General features: G+C 44.2%; 1 protein-coding gene across 6 annotated transcripts in view; it reads left to right on the top strand.

The window, feature by feature from the left end:
• SPECC1 (sperm antigen with calponin homology and coiled-coil domains 1) overlaps positions 1 to 22,152 on the top strand; it is a 288,182-nt gene that overhangs the window by 89,434 nt on the left and 176,596 nt on the right. For all 6 annotated transcript variants that reach the window (XM_086686136.1, XM_086686134.1, XM_086686135.1 and 3 more), the window contains exon 3: positions 7,794 to 7,929. In XM_086686136.1, the coding sequence (XP_086542262.1) occupies positions 7,794 to 7,929 (136 nt within the window). The remainder of the gene's footprint in view (positions 1 to 7,793; positions 7,930 to 22,152) is intronic.

Raw genomic sequence — 22,152 nt, 5'->3', positions numbered from 1 at the left:
AGGCGCCCCTAAGTGTTTTTGGAAATTTGTCCCACAGGAAAAAAATGTCAGGACAAAAGCAAATATCTCTGTTGTCACTTCTGATTCTTGGGGTCTCCAGGTCTTACCCTGTAAAGAGAATGGCAGCGTTTGAGGGAAGGGATAGCAGAAGGGGCTACAGCAAGCCTGTGCCTTTTCTAGCCCTTGTCACGTTTCTCTGCCTTGGCCATTCTCTCCTTTCCCCCTCTAGTCGCAGGTAAAAGATTTGTGTCCCTCAGTAGTTTACTCTGAAAATGGCAAGCACACAGAGAAGGTGAATGACGGTGACCCCCCCCCCCCGCCCCATATACCACCACCTGGACGCACAGTTGGCATCTTAACTATATTTGCTTTATAGTCAATGGATACATACAGAATGGACAGATATATTCGAACCGGCACAAATAGGAACACTGAAACAAATCCACCAAAGTGGAATGAAATGCCCTATTGAAATAGGCCCCAGTTACAGGAGCAGCATGGGAACGGGGTGAGGGCCTGGGAGCCTGGATGGCCCCGGGTGCTGTTACCACAAGTCCTCCTTGTGCCGCTGGAGCCCAGCGCAGGAAAGGAAAGCACCTGGGGTGCCCTGACGCAGACAGGCCGCCCCACTCTGGCCGTCTCTAAGGCTCGAGTCTATCAGTCAGGACTCCCTTTGTTGCAGATGACAGAGCATTGGCTTGAGCGAGCTTCGGCAGAAAAGAAACGGATTGGACGCATCTGAGGTTCCCATGTCACCAGGGGAACAGAGGTGCAAGACTGGAGCTCAGGGAGGCCGGGACGGGGACTGGAAGACCCCAGGACTCTCTGTCTGTCGCTCATGTCCGCGTGCCTCTGTCCGTCTGCTCCGTCTCCTGCTGACGTCTGTTCTCCTTCAGCTTGTATTACGAAGCCTGGCTGCCAGCGTGGCCAAGCCTCCCGCATCTTCTCGAAAGACCTGGCCGCTTACTTCCAGTTACTTGCTTTGCTTACTTCTGATTGATTCGGCAAAGAACAAAATCAAACAAGCAGCAAAAAATTGGGAAAGGTCTCTGCTTAGCTGGGCCTGAGTCATATACTGACCCTGCCCAATCTCCCGTGGCCAAGAGGGAAGCAGGGTCTTTGGTAGTTTAGGCATGTTCTGCGTGAGGCTTGGGGACCCAGTCATTCTTCCGTAATCATTCTCAGGGACTGCTCTGCACCTGTGCTGCCCAATGAAATAGCCACTAGCCACGTGTGGCAGCTAAGCCCTTGAAGTGTCCACCCACAAACCTTGAGATCAGGACGTGGGCCAAAACCAAGAGTTGGACCGAGCCACCCAGGTTCCCCTAAAATGCTTCATTAATATACTTATTAGTGAAAATATATTTTTAACATTAATTTTAAGAAAATATATTTTTTTGGGGTGCCTGGGTGGCGCAGTCGGTTAAGCGTCCGACTTCAACCAGGTCACGATCTCACGGTCCGTGAGTTCGAGCCCCGCGTCGGGCTCTGGGCTGATGACTCAGAGCCCGGAGCCTGTTTCCGATTCTGTGTCTCCCTCTCTCTCTGCCCCTCGCCCGTTCATGCTCTGTCTCTCTCTGTCCCAAAAATAAATAAACGTTGAAAAAAAAAAAAAAAGAAAGAAAATATATTTTTAACATTAATTTTACCTTTTGTTTTACTCATGAACATTTTTTTTTTCAGTTTATTTATGTTGAGAGAGAGCAAGCACAAGTAGGGGAGGGGCAGAGAGAGGGAGCGAGAATCCCAAGCAGGTTCCGTGCTGTCAGCACAGAGCTAGACACAGGGCTCAAACCCATACACCGTGAGATTGTGACCTGAGCCGAGATCAAGAGTTGGATGGTTAACCGACTGAGCTACCCGGGCATCCTACTATTTAAAAAAAAATGTTTATTTATTTTGGGTGGGGGGAGAAAGAGAGAGAGAGAGAGAGAGAGAGTGTCTGTGTGTGTGTGTGCACGCTCACACGAGTGGGGGAGGGGCAGAGAGAGAAGGGAGAGAGAGAATCCCAAGCAGGTTCCGTGCTGTCAGCGTGGAGCCCAACGCTGGGCTTGATCCCAAGAACCATGAGATCGTGACCTGAGCCAAAATCAAGAGCCGGACTCTCAACCGCCCGAGCCACCCAGGAGCCCCTCATTTTACTCTTTTAATGTGGCTGGTGTTATATTTCCATCAACAGTGCTGCACTAAACCTTTGGTTCTCAAGTGTGGTCCCCGGATCAGCATCATCAGCATCCACTGGGAGGGAACTGGCTAGAAATGCAGATTCTCAGGCCTCACTTCAGACCTTGGGAACCACACTTGGTGGTGGTGGTGGGCAGATTGGAGGCTGGGGTGGAGGCAGCAGACTGCGTTTTCACAAGACCCCCAAGGATTCTGACGCACGCCCAAGTTTGAGAGCCCCTGCTCCAACCCTAACATGTTTTCTTCCTTTGAAGAGGGGATCAGGTGATGTGTGGTTTTAGAACTTTGGATTCTACCAGTCCCCGCCTTTGTGGAATTGAGAGGAATTTCTTAGTTACATTAATCTGTGAGCTATTTAAACTTTTTCCCTTTATAAGCTTTCACGCGCAGGTGCTCAGCAGCTCAAATATCAGTGGAAGCATTATTGAAAATACTTACTAAACATATCAAAGAAGCGCATACCTGCCCTAGTGATCTTCTGTAACAAGCAGAGAAATCTCAAGCAGCGGCGAAGCCGCATTCGGTGACCAGGAAACAAAGCCCCAGATGCAGCCATGAATAGAGAAGGAACAAAAATTACTAAGACAAGTAGCTTTCCGTGTCTGATGTAGCAGCAGCCAAAAAATAGTGACAGAGGAAGAGGTTTGCTTCAGAGGACAAGAAGGACCAGTTTTCAGTCTGTATGGCCCACCTCCGGGGAGAGCTTCTGCGCAATCGATCTTTCTCAAATGGGATTCCTTGTGGAGGGCCCAGGGGAAATGAGGTGCTCCCTGTAGAACAGCCTTGCTGCCATCCGAAGTCCGCACACTGCGGTAAGGCCATAGCACGCTGCTGGCCTGTAGCACATCAGCTGTGTCTTTTTGCCTGGAAAGGACAGGATCAGATTTATAACACACAGTGGGACCACGAAGGGGGAAGTCTCCCACTGCTTGCTGAGTCCTGTCCTCTGTGGCCTCCGCCTGTCATCTGGTTAAGGACGAAGCTCTTACAAAAAGGTGGACGAGGAGAGTCGGGAGCAAGCTCTACCCCCTGGGCGCCACACCCAGGGCGTGGTGGTGGGTGGAGGCCTTGGGGGGCTTGAAGGAGACAGTTTCACTTCTGGCCCCAGTGTGGGGGGGGGGCGGGGGATCGGGGTGGGGGGGAAGAGCCTCCCATTTTGGATTCCCTGTTCTGGTTGGCAGACCGAGCCTTTGCTCTCCTGGCCTTTTGCTGTGGATTTAGATTATTCAACACTTTGCATCCAATTTACTGATCCTAGTACCGTCGGGGGAATCAGATGGAGGAAAACAGAACCAAGTGCACATCATTTGCATTATTGCGTTAGAAACCCCCTTAACTGTAACGATTTCCCTTTTTCATTTGAGGTGTTTGTCTAGGGAATTTTCAACATCTCAAATCAGAATTGATTTTCTTTGGGGACCCAGGGAGGCATCCGGGCATGCTTCTAGGCAGAGCGAATAATAGGTTTTTTTCTATTGAGAAAAAGTTGCTGCCATCATGAACTATTGTCATTTAGTGCTAAACACGCATTTCACTGATAATTTGAGAGGCTGGAGAAATGGGGTGCAGGAACCCTTTTTACTCTGAGACAGGAGGTAGAAAAACAATGATGCAGTCCCCGGAAGAAGGGCAATGGAGTGGGGCACCTGGGTGGCTCAGTCGGTTAAGCGTCCGACTTCGGCTCAGGTCATGATCTTGCAGGCTGTGAGTTTGAGCCCTGCATCTGGCTCTGTGCTGACAGCTCAGAGCCTGGAGCCTCTTCAGATTCTGTGTCTCCCTCTCTCTCTGCCTCCCCCCACTAATGCTTTATCTCTGTCTCTCTCTCAAAAATAAATAAGTATTAAAAAAAAAAAGGAAGGGCAACAGACTGATTCTGGCACAACCCAGATGCCATATTTAGTCCTTTTGTTAAACTAGGGGTCTGTGCAATTGGCCAGAAAATATGGTTCTGCTCACTTCTAGTGACTGGAAGTACATGTCAATCATCCTTTCCATGTTAGCTATTTGTTTTTAAAATGAATAATTTGTTTAAAGACATTGACTAGAACTTCTGGGCTAATCTTAAGACTTTTACCATCTTCCCTCTTTTTTAAAAAAATTTTTTTTACTGTTTATTTATTTTTGAGAGAGAGAGAGACAGAGACAGAGACAGAGAGAGAGACAGAGTGCGAGCAGGGGAGGGGCAGAGAGAGAGGGAGACACAGAATCTGAAGCAGGCTCCAGGCTCCGAGCTGTCAGCACAGAGCCCGACGCGGGGCTTGAACTCACGAACCATGAGATCACGACCTGAGTCGAAGTCAGGTCGACCAGGGCACTACCCAGGTGCCCCAGCATCTTCCCTCTTTTCGGGGAATTATTGTTTCATGAGTAGAGTCTCACTTTGCGATGGTGGAAAAGGTCCGGAGGTGGATGGTGGGTGGTGATGGTTGCTGAACAGGGAGAATGTACATAATGCCACTGATGTGTACACTTAAAATGGCACATTTTGTGTCGTGTTTATTTTACCACAACAACAAAAAAAAATCTCTAAAATAACAATGGGGAGAAAAGGAAAAAAGTGGACTAGGATTTGTAAGGGTGGAAGCAAGACTTCACCCAATTATAACCCATCCCCTCATTTTCCTTTTGTTTTTTGTTGAAGCCAAACACACTTAGAATAAAGTATGTGGGGGTGCCTGGGTGGCTCAGTCGGTTGAGCGTCCGACCTCGGCTCAGATCATGATCTCACAGTGTGAGTTCGAGGCCCGCATCGGGCTCTGTGCTGATGGCTCGGGGCCTGGAAACTGCTTCGGATTCTGTTTCCCCCTCTCTTTCTGCCCCTCCCCTGCTCATGCTCTGCTCTCCCTCTCTCTCTCTCTGTGTCAAAAATAAAAATAAACAGGGGTGCCTGGGTGGCTCAGTCGGTTAGGCGTCTGACTTCGGCTCAGGTCGTGATCTCGAGGTCCGTGAGTTCGAGCCCCGCGTCGGGGCTCTGTGCTGATAGCTCAGAGCCTGGAGCCTGCTTCAGATTCTGTGTCTCCCTCTCTCTGACCCTCCCCCATTCATGCTCTGTCTCTCTGTCTCAAAAATAAATAAACATTAAAAAAAAAAATTAAGGGGCGCCTGGGTGGCGCAGTCGGTTAAGCCTCCGACTTCAGCCAGGTCACGATCTCGCGGTCTGTGAGTTCGAGCCCCGCATCGGGCTCTGGGCTGATGGCTCAGAGCCTGGAGCCTGTTTCCGATTCTGTGTCTCCCTCTCTCTCTGCCCCTCCCCCGTTCATGCTCTGTCTCTCTCTGTCCCAAAAATAAATAAACGTTGAAAAAAAAAATTAAAAAAAAAAAAAAAAAAAATTAAAATACTCTTGTCTTTAAAAAAAAAACCAAAAACAAAAAAAAAACAAAAATAAAAATAAACATTAAAAAAATTTTTAAAAAAGTGTGAGAACCACACACAAAAATAAATAAATAAATAAATTAATTAATTAATTAAAGTATGTGGAGCACATTTATCTTAGTCTTAGCCATACAACTCATTGAGTTTTTACATGTGGCCATATCTATATAAACCACCACCAAGTCAAGATATAGAACATTCCGCCCCTCCCCCCAACCCCAGAAGGTTCCTTCCCAGTCAGTAACATCCCCGGAGGGAACCACTATTTTGACTTTTATCACCATCATTTGGTTTTTACCAATTCTTAGCTCTGTAAAAAGTGAAATCAGGAAGGGTATACTCTTGTATGTCTAGTTTCTTTCACTTGGCCTCTCTGTGGGATCCATTCATCTATTGGTGTATCAGTAATTCCTTTTTTTTTTTTTTTTTTTTTTTACTGTGTACTTTCTGTTGTCTACTAAGTCATTCTTTAATTTTCTCCTCTTGCTGGTGAACACGTGGATTGTATTTTGGGGGGCTCTCATAAATAAAGCTGCTGTGAACATTCTTTTGATGAGCCCATGTCCTCATTTCTCTCTTGGATACAGATTTAGGAGTGGGATGGCTGAATCATAGCGTGCAAATATTCACCTCTAACAGATACTGCCAGCTTTACAAAGCGGCTTATCGGTACACACTCCCGCAAGCAGGCAAGCAGAGCATGAGAGTCCCCGTTGCTTCACAACCTCACCAACACTTGGTTTTGTTTTGTTTTGTTTTGTTTTCTTTCACACCATTCTGGGGTGTGTATTGTTAATACCCTGAAATCTAAACAATGCAAAAATGGAAATGTTTTTTTTTTTTAATTGTGCAAATATTTAAACACCTATCCTTCAGTAAATGACCCCAAAGCCAGTAGAGTGGGATGGAGCTGGCCCTTTGGGCTCTCAAGCCAGAGTGGGTGGCAGGGACTGCCTGCTCCAGGCCTCCGTTGATCTGAGGGCTTTCCCATACTGCTCTCTCCAGAGGTCAGATCTATTCGGGATGGCTCCGGGCATCTGCCTGGCTCCAGTCTTCTAGCACTGTCCCTCTTCAGGAACGCTCTTTCGAGAAGACTTACGGCGGTTGAGTCTCTCACTGACCCTGACTGTAATTTACTTGGGCCAGAGCTGTGAGCTCATTTAGGGGCTCCCCCTCTTAGATTTCAGTTCCTTTTAACACGTTTGTTTTCCTGGTTTCGTGACAGGGAAGAAAGCAGAAAAAGAGTTTCTGCTTTCTTTCTGTCTCCATAAGCAGTGTTCTTCTGGCCTCCAGGAAAGTTTCTTTATTCCCTTTGAACACATCTGTGTGAGATCATATATGGAGTGCCCGGTATGGAGCACATGTTACATGTTCAGATTGTTTCTATGTCCTCCTTCTACTTCCCCCATATATGTGTATATGCACATATACATACATATGTATACACGTACATATATACACACACATACGTATACACACAGACATCTCTATAACTGAGATATGTATTTTTAAGCTATTTTTTGTTGTCCTTGAATTTTCTGCGCATTGCCCCATCTTGCCTTTTGTGCATCTCACAGTTCTTTTTTTTTATCATCTCCCTCCCCCCCTTTTTAAAAAATTTTTTTAATTTTTTTTAATTTTAATTTTTTAATTGTTTAATTTTTTAAATTTAATTTTTTAATTTTTTTTAAATTTTTTTATTTTTTTAAATTAAAAAAATTTTTTTTTAATTTTAATTTTTTAAATTTAATTTTAATTTAAAACCCAGGAAGGCAGGGTTTTTTGTTTTTGTTTTTTAGAGAGAGTGAGCAGGGGAGGGACACAGAGAGAGAACAGAGGATCCAAAGCAGGCTTTACAGCAGAGAGCCCGATGCAGGGCTTTAACTCCTAAACTGTGAGATCATGACCTGAGCCGAAGTCAGGTGCTCAACCGACTGAGCCACCCAGGTGCCCCCAGGAAAGGAGGTTTTTAAAAAAATCATTATTTGAAGTGTGACACGATGGGTCATATTCACCCATCATCTTATACTATTCTTTGAAACAGTAATGGAAGGTCGTACTCTGTCCTGTAAACGATAGACACAGGTTTGTCTAGCTTTGCAGGTTTCCACCTCCCAGTGGGATACTCCTGAAAGTGCCATCACGGCATCTTAACCACAGGGCAGGTGCTATTGCACTGTGTTTTCTTGGTCTATAGCACTCCCTACTGATGATACATGTTTTCATCCTCTGTCAGCTCAAGAGGGCCAGCAGTGAGGACATGCTCAACAAACCAGGAAGTACGGCCGCTTCTGGGGTAGTTCGACTGAAAAAGACTTCGACAGCTGGAGCCATCTCTGAACTTGCTGAGAGCCGCCTGAGGAGCAACCCAGGTAGGAAGGACCCAGGTCGGAGAGCCCAGGGCAGGAGGGCCCCAGGCAGGAGGGACTCAGGTGGGAGTGCCCCGGGCTGGAGGGACTCAGGTGAGAGGGATCCAGATAGGAAGGCCCCAGGCAGGAAGAACCCAGGCGGGAAGGACCCACGCAGGAGAGCCTCAGGTGAAAAGGACTCAGGTGGGAAGGACCCAGGCAGGAGGGACCTGGGGAAAAGGGACCTAAGCAGGCCATTCATCTTGGTGTTTTGAAAAACATTCAATGATTCCTGTGTCCCTCCCCTCATCAGAGATGTTTTGCTGGCCCTTACTCTGGGCCAGGAAGGGGTTTAGGCAACGACATCCCTGCCCACAGCGAGTTTACATCTAGTGAGGAGACTGAGAAGAAACAAAAAGGTAGGGAGGAGTGCTGTGGTTCCTTCTGTCCGTCTCGCTGTCCATCTGTCACCGTGTGTGTGTGAAATTCCTCCGAGGCATTTCTGGCAAGCTAGCGTCAGTTCTGGGGTCGTCTTGGTATGAGGCGCATATTCGATGAGTGAATGAACGCTGTAGGCCTCTCACGGGCCTGGGTGGACGGCATCCTTCCTGGACCCTGTGGAAGTCTGGGAAAATCCTCCCATAAAGGCTGCTCTGAGTTACTTAGGTGGCAGTGGCCACTGGGACCCGGGGAACTTTCTCAGGTTTCCTAGTTTTCTGAGAATCAGAAAAGGGTTTTTTAACCATTATATGTGAGTTCAGAGCTTGAAAAGCATAAAATGCCAGGAATGTATTTGATTTTATTTTGGTAAGAAAGCTAAGATTTCCATGGTCCCACCGTTCTAGTGCAGATCTCCCTGTATTGCTAAATTGTCTGAGATGGGAAAATAGCTGAATTATGTCATTAGTACTTTATAATGGAGGTTGAATAGTAGTATACTTATGATTTTTTGTGTCTGCATAAAATACCACAACCCAGATTAGCTCTCCAAAGGTGTATTTTAATGTACTTGGTTTTCACAAAGTTGAATCTATGAAGAGTATATGTGGCCTTTTTTTTTTTTTTTTTTTGATGTAAGGGCGTCATGTTTCTATACAATGGTTTTACTATTTTAAAGACTACTTTCATACTAAATACACACATTTGGGGGGCGCCTGGGTGGCGCAGTCGGTTAAGCGTCCGACTTCAGCCAGGTCACGATCTCGCGGTCTGTGAGTTCGAGCCCCGCGTCGGGCTCTGGGCTGATGGCTCAGAGCCTGGAGCCTGTTTCCGATTCTGTGTCTCCCTCTCTCTCTGCCCCTCCCCCGTTCATGCTCTGTCTCTCTCTGTCCCAAAAATAAAAAAATAAAAACGTTGAAAAAAAAAAATTTTAAATACACACATTTGGTTTTAAAAATACAGCAAATGAAAGTACAACTTCTTTCTATCACGCCGGCCTAAACACGAGTTTCAAAAGTTGACAAAGCACCATTTAAAAAAAAAATGACAAAAAGATCTCACTCTGAAATATTGATGTAAAAGTGTGAGATCCAGGGATGCCTGGGTGGCTCAGTCAGTAGTAAGCCAGTAAGTCAGTGACTCTGGATTTCGGCTCAGGTCATGACCTCACGGTTCATGAGTTCGAGCCCCGCATTGGGCTCCTCGCTGACAGTGTGGGGCGTGCTTGGGATTCTCTCTCTCCCCCTCTCTCTGCCCCTCCCCCCACTCAAAGTAAATAAACTTAAAAAAAATGTGGGATCGGAATATTAGCAAATAGAATTCAAGAAGAAATTAAGAGAATAATAGTATACATCGCAACGAAGTGGATTTATGCCAAGAAAGCCTTAATGTTTGGAAATTTAGTAATATAATCTATTGTACAATGTTGATAGACCAAGGAAGGAGAACCATTGGTCATCTCGGTAGAGGTGGAAGACACATTTGGCAAAATTAGCAATCTTTCCGTTTTTAAAAACAAACTTTCGGTTTGCTATAAATGTATGGATACTTGTCTAGTGGTATGATGTATATGTATCTCAAACCAAAGCTAGAACTGTCCTCAATGGTGGAATCCTGGAAGTCTTCCCATTAAAATCAAGAATGATTCAAGATTGCCCATCACTGGGGGCGTCTGGGTGGCTCAGTTGGTTAAGCGTCCAACTCTTCATTTTGGCTCAGGTCATGATCTCACGGTTTGTGCGTTTAAACGCCGCGTTGGGCTCTGGGCTGACAGCACGGAGCCTGATTGCGATTCTGCCTGTCTCTCTCTCTGCCCCTCCCCTGCTTGCTCTCTATCTATCTCTCAAAAGTAAATAAAAATAAACCACAGCAACAAAAAAAGATTGCCCATCATTATCCCTGTCAACTAAGTTTTTCTGCAAGTATTAACCAGGGCAGTGAGACAGAGGAACAATAGCTACATAAATATTAGAAATGAGGAAACAAAATGATGATTTTATGCAGAGGATAACATCATATGCTTAGAAAAATGCTTAGAATTTCCTGAACATTTGGGGCGCCTGGATGGCTCAGTCGGATGAGCATCCAACTTTGGCTCAGGTCATGATCTCATGGTTCATGAGTTCGAGCCCCGCATCGGGCTCTGTTCTGACAGCTCAGAGCCTGGAGCCTGCTTCGGATTCTGTGTCTCCCTCTCTCTCTGCCACTCCCCCGCTCATGCTCTGTCTCTCTCTCTCTCTCTCTCTCTCTCTCTCTCTCTGTCAAAAATAAACATTAAAAAAAATTAAAAAAAAAAAGAATTTGCCGAACATTTTATCATTAGAAAAAACTTAGAATGCCCTGCAATCTATTAGATACAATAAGAGTTTAGTGTGTGGTTGTAGAATACAAAATATAAGTCACTTTCCTATCAGTGACTGGTTGGAAAAGATAAATAACATAAGAAATGATCCCATTTATAAAGGAATGTAAAAGGTAAAATATATATAGGAATAAACTTAATATTATAAGAGACCATATATATATTTTTTGAGGGGGGGTGCAAGTGAGCAAGGGACAGAGAGAGAGAGGTACGGAGAGAGAGAGACAGAGAGAGAGAAAGCGGGGCTCACCCGGGGCTCATGTTTTACCCGAAGTGGGACTTGAGCTTACCTGATGCAGGGCTCGAACTTGCAAACTGTGAGATCATGACCTGAGCCGAAGTCAGATGCTTAATGACTGAGCCACCCAGGTGCCCAAGAGACTGTATTTTTAAAAAAATAATCTTAAAACTCTTTTGAAGGACATAAAAGGAGAAATAAATAAGTAGAAGGATATATATACATGGTTCCTGAATAGGAAGGTTAAATATAATAAATATTTAATAAGTATAATATCTTAAATATAATAACATTGTCTAAATTACTTTATGAATCTCTTTTCATCCCAATGAAGGTATCCGTGGAAATTGGGAGTGCAAACACTGGGAAAATGATACTGGGTTTATCTAAAACAGTAGTTCCCAATGGGTGGCCCTCTTGCCCACCACCCTAACCCAAGGAACAATTGGCAATGTCTTCAGACATTTTTGATTTTCATAATTAGGGGGGTGCTACTGACACCTAGTGGGTGGAGGTCAGGGTGGCTGCTAAACGCATAAGACAGCCCCCCACAATAAAGAATTATCCAGCCCAAAACGTTAATAGTACCTCTGTGGATAGGTCCTGATCTAGAAGACTAAATATTCATCAATAATCAAAATTTCTAAAACAACAGTAACCAAGGGACTAAGTTTAAGCATCTTGGAACTGGAGAACCAATAGGCAGTTCAATGGATGATGGAGAAAGTCCAGATTGCACTGGACTAGTATATATATAGGATAGTATAGGACAAAGTAGCATCTTATATCAAGACTGATAATTCATTCGTAAGTAACGACTGATTGATGGGGCGCCTGGGTGGCTCAGTCGGGTAAGCGGCCGACTCTTGATGGCGGGTCAGGTCATGATCTCGGTTCGTGAGATCGAGCCCCACATTGGGCTCTGCACTGACAGTGCTAAGCCTGCTTGGGATTCTCTCTCTCCGCCCCTCCCCTGCTTGTGCTCTCTCTCTCTCTCTCTCTCTCTCAAAATAAATAAACACTTAAAAAGTATTAAAAACAATAATGACTGAGTCTTTGGGAAAAAGTAAAACAGGATTCTTATCTCATTCCTGCCATCAAAATAAATTCCAAGCGGATTAAAGATTTAGACATTAAAAAGTGAAACCGTGAACGTACAAAGAGAAAAACATCAGAGTCAATTTGTAGTCTTGACCTTGGAAGGGCCTTTCTAAGTAGGAGCAAACACAGAAGCCATATAAGAAAAGATGAAAAATCACATAAATATAAAAAACTGCCTTGTAAGAAGAGGAAGCTATTTGCAATACATGTAACAAAGGGCTTATGTCCAAAGAGTTTATATAAATCAATAAGAAAAAGAAAAATAGTACAATAGGAAAATGGCTAATTCACACACACACACACACACACACACACACACACACACACACACAAGCCACTAGAAAGATGCTAAGTCTCACATATAGGTAAAGAAATGTAAGTCAGAATAATAAGTAGATATACTATTTCCCCTAATAAATTAGCAAAAATGAAAGTGGTTGATAACTTCTCATGTTCTTAAGGGTGAAGGAAGCTGGCACTCCACATACACTTGATGCACAAAGATAGTTTGGTAATATCTGTCTGCATTTGAAGTATGTATAGTCTTTCACCAAGGATTTCTGCTACTCAGCATTTAATATGACTGATTTACTTGAAAAAGGATGACAATATATATAGACAGTTGTGGCATTCTTATAATAGTAAAATACTGGAAACACCTAAGCGTGTATCAGTACAGAGCTGGTTGCATAATGTGAGGGTGATGCTGTGGAATACTATGCAGCTATGAAAACTGACACAGTAGATTTGTATGTAACCAACAAGGAAAGATCAAAGTACATTACTCAGTGGGGAAAATCCCATGGTGCTTGTAGTACGATCTTTAATTTTTTCAAGTATACATTAATACTATATTTGAAATCACAACTTTTTTTTTCTGGAGGGATAAAAAAATGGTTATCTTTGAGGAGTTACCTGAATTGAAAGTGGTGGGGGAAAGAGACTTAATGTGGGATCTTTCTATACTGTTTGAAAATTTTTAAACCTATCCACACAATGCTTTAAAAAATAAAAACAGAGTAAATACAGGTCAAAACCTAAAGGTTTTGTTTGTTTGTTTGTTTTGCCTTAACCAAAGCTTCCACTTCTACTTGCTTTTGTGATGTTTGTTTAACCGTTTTGTTGATGAACTATTTAATTGTTTGATCACAGCATGTGCTCCCTTGGTTCAGGATTCCAGAGAAAGACTTGGGTCTCATCCTGGCTCCTCAAGTGGGCTCACTCCCACACCTCCTAGGGCAATAGCCTGTTTAACTGTCAAATTAAGGAAGTACTTGCATATCTGTTACATAGTGATGCTCTCAAGACAGAGATCTTGAAGACTTCCTAAACTGTAATGGGCTAGTGGGTTGCAAGGCACAGTTACGATTCCTAAAGTTTCCATACGAATTCAGTTTGCCGCCTTCTTTACTGTAACGAAATTATGTCCTTTGAATTAATGGAGTTGCGTTAGAAAATGACAGCTTGCCTCTGGAACTTTTATTTTGAAACGCGGGCAGTCCTCAACAATTTTCTAACCAGCTTTTTGGACAGCTGGCGCGTCCGTGCATTGTCGTGTATCCCTAAACTGCCTCGTTCATGGTGAATCAGACCTGTGCATCAGCCGGTGAGCCAGCTGTGAAGCCACACGGTGATGCTTCCCGTCAGCCAGGCTTGTCTGTTGTAGGTACAGGGGTGTTAGGTGGCCATTTGAATATTGGATCACATTTTTTTCTCTCTCTCTCTTTCTCTCTTTTATACACACGAGAAACAGGGAAACAAAAGTGCTGGTACTTTTGTAGTAATAAGTGCAGGTTTTAAAATCTCAATACCATGGCAACAAAAGATGGAAGTGATTTAGTTTGTTAGAAATGGCACCCCCATTGGATGTTGGATTTACAAGCCTGTTTGAGATTCTCTCTCTTCCTCTCTCTCTGCCCCTCCCCTACTTGTGAGCTCTCTGTCTCTTAAAATAAGTAAATAAACATTAAAAAAAGAAAAAGAAAAAGAATGAAAACAAAATAAGCAAAATGCTAACAATATGTAGTCGATTTCCTCTTAAAGGAAAGTTGCAATTACAAATTATATATGTAGACTCTTAGGGAACAGAGTTCTTTTTATGGCCCTCAAGTCTTAGTTTCTGAACTTTTGGCCTTGGGACAAGTTTTCCATAATGCATGGTATGTGTTATTTCTGTTTTCTTTCAACTGCATTAATTTAATTTTATTTTTTTAAGTTTATTTATTTATTTTGAGAGAGAAAGAATAAGTAGGGTGGACAGGTGGGAGAGAAAGAGAGAGAGAGAGAGAGAGAGAGAATCCCAAGCAGGTTCCACATTATCAGTGCAGAGCCCGATGCAGGGCTTGAACTTAACAAACCGTGAGATCAGGACCTGAGCTGAAATCAAGAGTTGGACGCTGAACCGACTGAGCCACCCAGGCGCCCCTCAACTGTACTAATTTTAAAAAGGATCTTAGCATGAAATTATAATATGGTATTATAGTTTTAAACTCACAATAGTTAAACCTGCGGCCAGCCTGTATTGCGTGCACCCTGTCCTGGGAATCGATCTGTCGTTAGGGAGAACCACTCAAACCCAGTACCAGCAGAAAATGCTCCGTGCTTTGGTAATAATAATTTCATGGTTGCTCACACTTGCACGTAGTGCTAACTCACCATCTGACCCAGGTCTTGAATGGGAGAGCATGGAGTTTCTGGAAGGCTTTTCTAGAATATCTCAAGAACAACAGTTTCCACACTCCACATCCACTCCTGCTGATTTTCTTTCTAGATCAATATTATTAACCTATCTGCGTTCCAGCCCAGATACGTTCTTCTTCCTTTTGTCCCTAAGGTGCCCTTTGTATATATCTCATCTTACCCTGTTGGGGTAGATTTAGAGAACACGATGGTCCCTCGTGCGTAGGCACTTGCCGTCCCTGCTTTCACCATTGACTGCTCATCTCCGGGTCCCACAAAAGGTGGGGAGAGCCCCCACAAAGCTACAAAGGAATCCAGCCACTAGATGGCAACCTTGTCAAGACACTGCCGCGCCCTTCTGCTATGAGCCCGGTGCTGAGGCATGGTTTCATTACCAGACTTGAGAAGCAATCCTCCTTTCACTTATTCACTAATTCAACAGATATTTTTGAGTGCCTCCTATGTGCCCAGCACTGCTCTAAGCAAAAAGAACCGTCGGTGAAGAGGAAAGAGATGCCTGCGTTCACGAGCACGACGTGCAAGAGGTGATGACATCAGCCAGGTAGAAAGGGGTGACCCACAGTGAGAGGCCACTGTGGCTGCAGCTGCGTGAGCGAGGACAGCAGTGGGAGGCGAGGGCAGAAAGGCCAAGGAACAGAAGAGTGACATGATCTGACTTCATTCCTTTTTTTTTTTTTAAATTTTTATTTTTGAGAGAGAGAGAGTACACATGCAAGTGCATTGAGGGTGGGAGAGCAGAGAGAGAGAGAATCCCAAGCCCGGCTCCGGGCTCGAACTCACCAACAGGGAGATCGTGACCTGAGCCGAAACCAAGAGTCGGATGCTCAACCGACTGAGCCACGCAGGTGCCCCCTGACTTCATTCTGAAAGGAGTCCTTGGCTGCTTGTTCAGAGGGGACGAATGGAGTGGGGAGGCCAGACCAGAGGCTGGGAAAGAGGTGGCCTGGGCAGGGTTGTAGCCGTGGAGCTGGGAGCAGTAGCCAGGTTCTGGGTATAGTTTGAAGGGTAGAGTCAGTGGCTTTAAACGCCCCTGATGGGTTCTTTTGAACTGTGGTAAAAGACGCATGACATAACAATTACCTTCAGAAGCATTTCTAAGGGTACAGTTCAGTGGCATTAAGCACGTTCACAGTGGCCTGCAGCCATCCCCCCCTCCCCCGTCCACCCACAGAGCACTTTTCCTCCTGCACGACTGAAACTCTGTCCCCACTCAACACTAGCTCCCCACTCCTTCCTCCCCCGCCCCCAGCCCCTGGCAACCAGCATTCTGCTTTCTGCCTCTGTGAATTGCCCGTTCTAGAGACTCCATACAAGTGGAGTCGGGAAGTCCTTATCCTTTCGTGCCTGGCCTATCTCATTTAGCATTATGTCCTCAGGGTTGAGCCGTGCTGGAACATGTGCCAGAATTCCCTTCTTTTTTTTTCTTTAAGGCTGAATTCCATGACGCTGTATGCACACACCACATTTCGTTTGTCCATTCATCCATCAGTGGATGTTGGTGTCGTTCACACCTCTTGGATCCGGTGAATGATGTCACCATGAACGTGGGTATGCAAGTAGCCGTCCCAGTCCCTGCTCCTGACCCTTTGGGTTTTATGCCTCAGAGTGACATTGCTGATTCTCCCAGTGGGTGAGGGGTAGATGGAGGGTCGGGTTTCTGCTCACGGTATCTGTGGAGCAAGTGAGAGGAGATCTGACGGGCACCCCAGCGTTGAGCTTGAACACCAGTCCCTTCTGGAGACAGCGCTTGGCCAGTAGGGTGGCCGGGGTTGGGGGGGGCGGTTCCTGTAGCCACACAGGTGAACGTTATAAAAACTGGCACCACACAAAAGTGTTCATTTAGGTGATTCTATACATAGCACATGTGGGATTTAAGAGGATGTCCTTATTTTAAACTGGTATCAGGGTTTTCTAAAAGTTAAGTAAGTTGAATGTTCGGTGCCAGCTGCACCTTGGCCAGACTCTGTGTTAAGGAAGCAGGCTCACGTGTCAGACCAGTGTACCTTGGGCTGCAACCTAAGATGCTTGTCCTCTTTGACCTCTCTAACCTAGAAGGTAGATGTTCTTTAAAAAAATTTTTTTAACCATTTGTTTATTTTTGAGAGACAGAGACAGAGCACGAGCAGGAGAGGGGCAGAGAGAGAGAGGGAGACAGAGACAGAGACAGAATCTGAAGCAGGCTCCAGGCTCTGAGCTATGAGCACAGAGCTTGATGCGGGACTCGAACCCACAAACTGCGAGATCATGACCTGAGCCGAAGTCGGACGCTTAACTGACTGAGCCACCCAGGCGCCCCTAGATGTTCTTTAAAAAAAAAAAAAAAAAAGTTTTTTTTATATTTGAAAGAGAGAAAGCATGAGAATGAGCAGGGGAGTGGCAGACAGGGAGAAAGACAGAATTCCAAGCAGGGTGGAACCCTCCAAGGTGCTCGAACCCATGAACTGTGGGATTGTGACCTGAGCCAAAATCAAGAGTCAGTCGCTTAACCAACTGAGCAGGCTCACGTGGGGTTTGGCAGTGTTCCCAAAGTCAAACCCAGTCTGACTTCCGAATTCTTTCCTCCACCACCTTGTTTCTTCTGCTGGGGTGGGGAGTCTTGTTTTTTTCCCCCATCATCTTCATCCAGTGTGGAATTACTGCCAATAGGTCACATTCTTTGCACACTGTGTGCTAACCATTGTTCTATGTGCTTGATACATATCATCTCCTTTAGGCTTTACAATACCCTAGGACATAGGATCATTACTGTCCTTGCCTTTTTTTTTTTTTTTTTTGAAGTAGGCTCCACGTCCAGGGTGGCGCCCAACAGGGGGCTTGAACTCCTGACCCTGAGATCATGACCTGAGCGGAGATCAAGAGTCGGATGCTCAACCGACTGAGCCACCCAGGTGCCCCACTGTCCTTGCCATTCTGTAGATCAGAGAGATTAAGCAGCCTGTGCAATTCCATGCTTAGTAAATATTGGGGCTGGGACTTGCTTGAAACGTGGGCACAGGTTGGCTTGCTGGCCTTCCTTCCCCTCCTCCTCCGTGCCCTCCTCCTCTCTCTGTTGAATTTGTGTCTAGGTTTTATACTTTCATGACTCTGTGGATGGGAATCCTTAGTCATTGTTTTTTCAGTAAGCTCTAGGCCCGATGTGGGGCTTGACTCACAACCCCAAGATCAAGAGTCGCATGCTCTACTGACTGAGGTGGTCAGGCGTCCCCCTTAGTCATTTTTAAAAATATGGAATGCTTCGTGAATTTGTGTGTCATCTTCCATGCTAACCTCTGCGTCATTCCAGTTTTAGAATGTGTGCTGCCCAGGGGAGCATGCATTGTGTTCTTCAAGTAGGTATTTTCTTGATATTTAATTTGTAATGCCCTCCCTCTCTTACTGCTGCTAGTGGTTTCCCAGTGTGAATGGTTTCCAGTTGATTTGCAAGTGCTTTCCAAGTAGACAATTCTATCAGCTGCAGATAACAATGCTTGTTGTCTCCTATTCCGTAGTTGTGCCTTTGTTGTTGTTGTTAAGTGTTTTATTTTAATTCCCGTGTAGTTAACATACGGTGTTATGTTAGTTTCCGGTGTACAATATAGTGATTCAGCAATTCTGTACATTACTCAGTACTCATCATGCTAAGTGTGCTCTTAACCCCCGTTACCTGTCACCTACTTCACCCGTCCCCCCCCCACCTCCCTTCTATAGGGGAGTTTGTTCTCTATAGTTTGTTCTGTATAGTTAAGAGTCTATTTCTCTGTTTCCCTCTCTCTCTCTCCTTTTTTTTCTCCCTTTGTTTCATTTCTTAGATCCCACATATGAGTGAAATTGTCTCGCATTTGCCTTTCTGACTGACTTATTTTACTTAGCAGTATACCGTGTAGCTCCATCCATGTCGCTGCAAATGGCAAGATTTCCTTCTTTTTTATGGCTGAATAATATTCCATTTTATATGTATAAAACACATCTTTTTTTTAAATTTTTTTTATTTTTATTTATTTATTTTTTCAATATATGAAATTTAATGTCAAATTGGTTTCCATACAACACCCAGTGCTCATCCCAAAAGGTGCCCTCCTCAATACCCATCACCCACCCTCCCCTCCCTCCCACCCACCATCAACCCTCAGTTTGTTCTCAGTTTTTAAGAGTCTCTTATGCTTTGGCTCTCTCCCACTCTAACCTCTTTTTTTTTTTTTTTCCTTCCCCTCCTCCATGGGTTTCTGTTAAGTTTCTCAGGATCCACATAAGAGTGAAAACATATGGTATCTGTCTTTCTCTGTATGGCTTATTTCACTTAGCATCACACTCTCCAGTTCCATCCATGTTGCTACAAAGGGCCATATTTCGTTCTTTCTCATTGCCACGTAGTACTCCATTGAAAACACATCTTCTTTATCCACTCCTCTATTGATGGACATTTGGGCTGCTTCCATAATTTGCCTATGAAAAATAATGCTGCTATAAACATGGGAGTGCACGTATCCCTTTGAATTGTGTTTTTCTGTTGTTTGGGTTAATACCCAGGAGTGGGATTGCTGAGTTGTAGGGCAATTCTATTTTTAACTTTTTGAGGAACCCTCCCCCACCATGCTGTTTTCCACAGTGGCCGCACCAGTTTGCATTTCCACCAACAGTGCACGAGGGTTCCTTTTTCTTCACATCCTCACCAGCACATGTTGGTTTTTGTGTTTTGGTTTTAGCCACTCTGACAGGTGTGAGGTGATCTCTCATTGTAGTTTTGATTTGCATTTCCCTGATGGTGAGTGATGGTCTGGTAGTTATGTCTTTTATTTCCGGTTTCTGCTGTATTGTGTGGGCGACCCAAGTTCTATTAAATGCTAGTGATGTCCTTGGTCTCATTTTACTATGAGTGCTTTTAGTGTCTTGCCATCAAATAGGATGCAGAAAGATTGCTTGAGATACTGTTTGTACGATCAATTCTCTCCTTCCTATTTTGCTCAGAGTTGGGTTTTTTGTTTTGTTTTGTTTTGTTTTTGGTGTGTGTGTGTGTGTGTGTGTGTGTGTGTGTGTGTGTGTGTGTGTGTTTTGGCTGGACAGGGAGGAGCTATAAACCCAGTAACCTACAGGCCATGTAGCTTAGTTGTTAATAGGATTGGTGATGGGTTTATTTAATGTCCTCCGTTCTGCTATTACTTTGCTTTTCTTTTTAACCTGGAGTCTCCTTCAGGAAATTCACATTATGTGTATGTTTGGTCTTCTGGGTATATCTTCCACATCGTATATTTTGTTGGATTCTTTTGATTACTTTTGATCTCTTCAAGTTTACAACCGAGAACACTTTGCTTTGCATTTCTTTACTTCCGCTATTGCGTTTTTAATCTTTAGCCTAATTTCCATGATCTCAAATTGTTTCTTCTTCATGACTTCTTGCTCTAGCTTCATAGCTAGAAAAGCTCCTTGAATTTCACTGAGGATGCAAATTTGAGATTTTCTAAAATTTCCTGTTTCTTCCAATAACTTTGTTTCCTAGGTGCACGTTTACCTGGATTTCTCAGGTGGTTCCCCTTTTATGAACTTCCAAAACCATCCATATACATCTAGTGATTTTTCTAGGATCATCCTTTACAGAGGGAAGTCTGTGCTGTTCCAGAATTGGAAACGAAGAGGGATTCCAGTATAGAGGATACTATTGAGGTGTTAGGTCTTGTATTTTATGCTCAGTTGAAGGAAGAAAAAACGTTTTGTGTTGACCAGGGTGAGAGTGGGGAGGGCACTAAAGCTTGAAGTTAGCTTTGCCTTTTGTTTTTTGTTTTTTGTTCTGGTGTTATTTTGGTGTTTGGTGTTGCCGAAAGGTGGCGCTATCTTCTCGCTTACACGATTGCTCTTGCCATTAGCTGGTCACGGCTTTGTTGTTGTTGTTAGCTGGCCACGGTTATTTCCGCCTGCACAGCTTTCCGAGAGAAGTTCAGTCGAGGAGAAAGGAGCACGGGAGTACTTTCTGAAGGCCCTCGCTGCCAAGGTTCCACCTGGTGCATCCACTCACCCTTCTTTATCACCAGTATTTTGGAATGCACCCTTTAATACCCTGAAATGAAATTCACTGGTAGTACAACCTACCTGTATACATTACTGGGGGAAAAAAGCCAACATCATGCCCTACCTATAATGTAGAGGAGAAATAAGAGGAAAAGAACTTCTAACAAAATCACACGTTGTTGTTGTTTCGATCTGTAAATGCTGGAGGCTAAGTGCATGTAAATGGGACTGAGTCCAGGGCTCAAATACCCAGGCACTGTTGACACACTGACTCTATAATGCTGACAACTCAGGGTCAACTTCTGAATAACACCAAGGGCTGTCTTCCCTTGATTTGCTAGTTAGTGGTATTTCTAGAAAATTCAGTGTACAGTACCATTGAGTTTCTAAGTAAAATAGAGATAGCTTCTGGGCTCAGATAATTATGAACACTTTTTTCACCTCCATGAATGCTGGTCTGTCCCAAGAAAGGAGAGTGGGCTGGAGGAGGCAGGCACACCCCTGACATTTGCAAGCCCCCGGGGGCGAGAATACAAATTCATCCCCACTCTTTAGTCCCAATTTTCTGATCAGTAATTAAATATACTAGCAAGGAATATGAAGTTTCAGGGATTTCTGATGACCCATTGGAGTGTGGCCATTAGAGTGTGGATTTGATGAAAATAATTTTCTTGCTCATTTTCATTGTTTTTATCAGGAATGGTCAAATTTCGTGTAGCACGTTTTATTCTTTTTTTTTTTTTCTTTTCTCTTCTCAGCTTTTTTTCCCGTGTTCCGTGTTAGTACGTTCTAATTTTTTATTACTTCTGGATTTATAATCACCCTCAAAGATTAAAATCAAAGTAATGGTATTCAAAGTGTATAGTTTTTATATAAATTTTCATCAAAATGTAAATTAAAGTCAATATAAAGGTTGAACATGTATTTCACGTTTTTACATTTTTTGTAATGTTTCTGTATTTTTTAGAGAGAGGCAGAGCATGAGTGGGGGAGGGGCAGAGAGAGAGGGAGACGCAGAATCTGAAACAGGCTCCAGGCTCTGCGTTGTCAGCACAGAGCCCGACTTGGGGCTCGAACTCGGGAATGGGGAGATCATGACCTGAGCCGAAGTCGGACACTTAACTGACTGGGTCACCCAGGCGCCCCTGTGTTTCATGTTTTTAAAATAAACTTTTAATTTTGCAATAATCATAGACTCACGTGCAGTTGTAAGAAATAATAGAGAAAGATTTCCTGGTACCCTTTACCCACTTTCTTCCAATGGTAACATCTTGCAAAACAATAGTAAAATATCACAACCAAGACACTTCATCGGGGCAGCCTGGTTATGTTTCCATCACTGCCAGGATCCTCCCTACCTGCCTGTGACCCTTTTACAGCCACTCACTTCCCTCTGTCCCCACTCCTTCTTTTTTTTTTTTTTAATTTT

Source organism: Puma concolor, chromosome E1 (genome assembly GCF_028749965.1).
Source record: "Puma concolor isolate L17-30 chromosome E1, mPumCon1.1.hap2, whole genome shotgun sequence".
In the NCBI taxonomy this organism is placed as follows: Eukaryota; Metazoa; Chordata; class Mammalia; order Carnivora; family Felidae; genus Puma; species Puma concolor.
The sequence above is the reverse complement of the archived record's forward strand: the minus strand, read 5'-3'. Positions and strand labels throughout refer to the sequence as shown.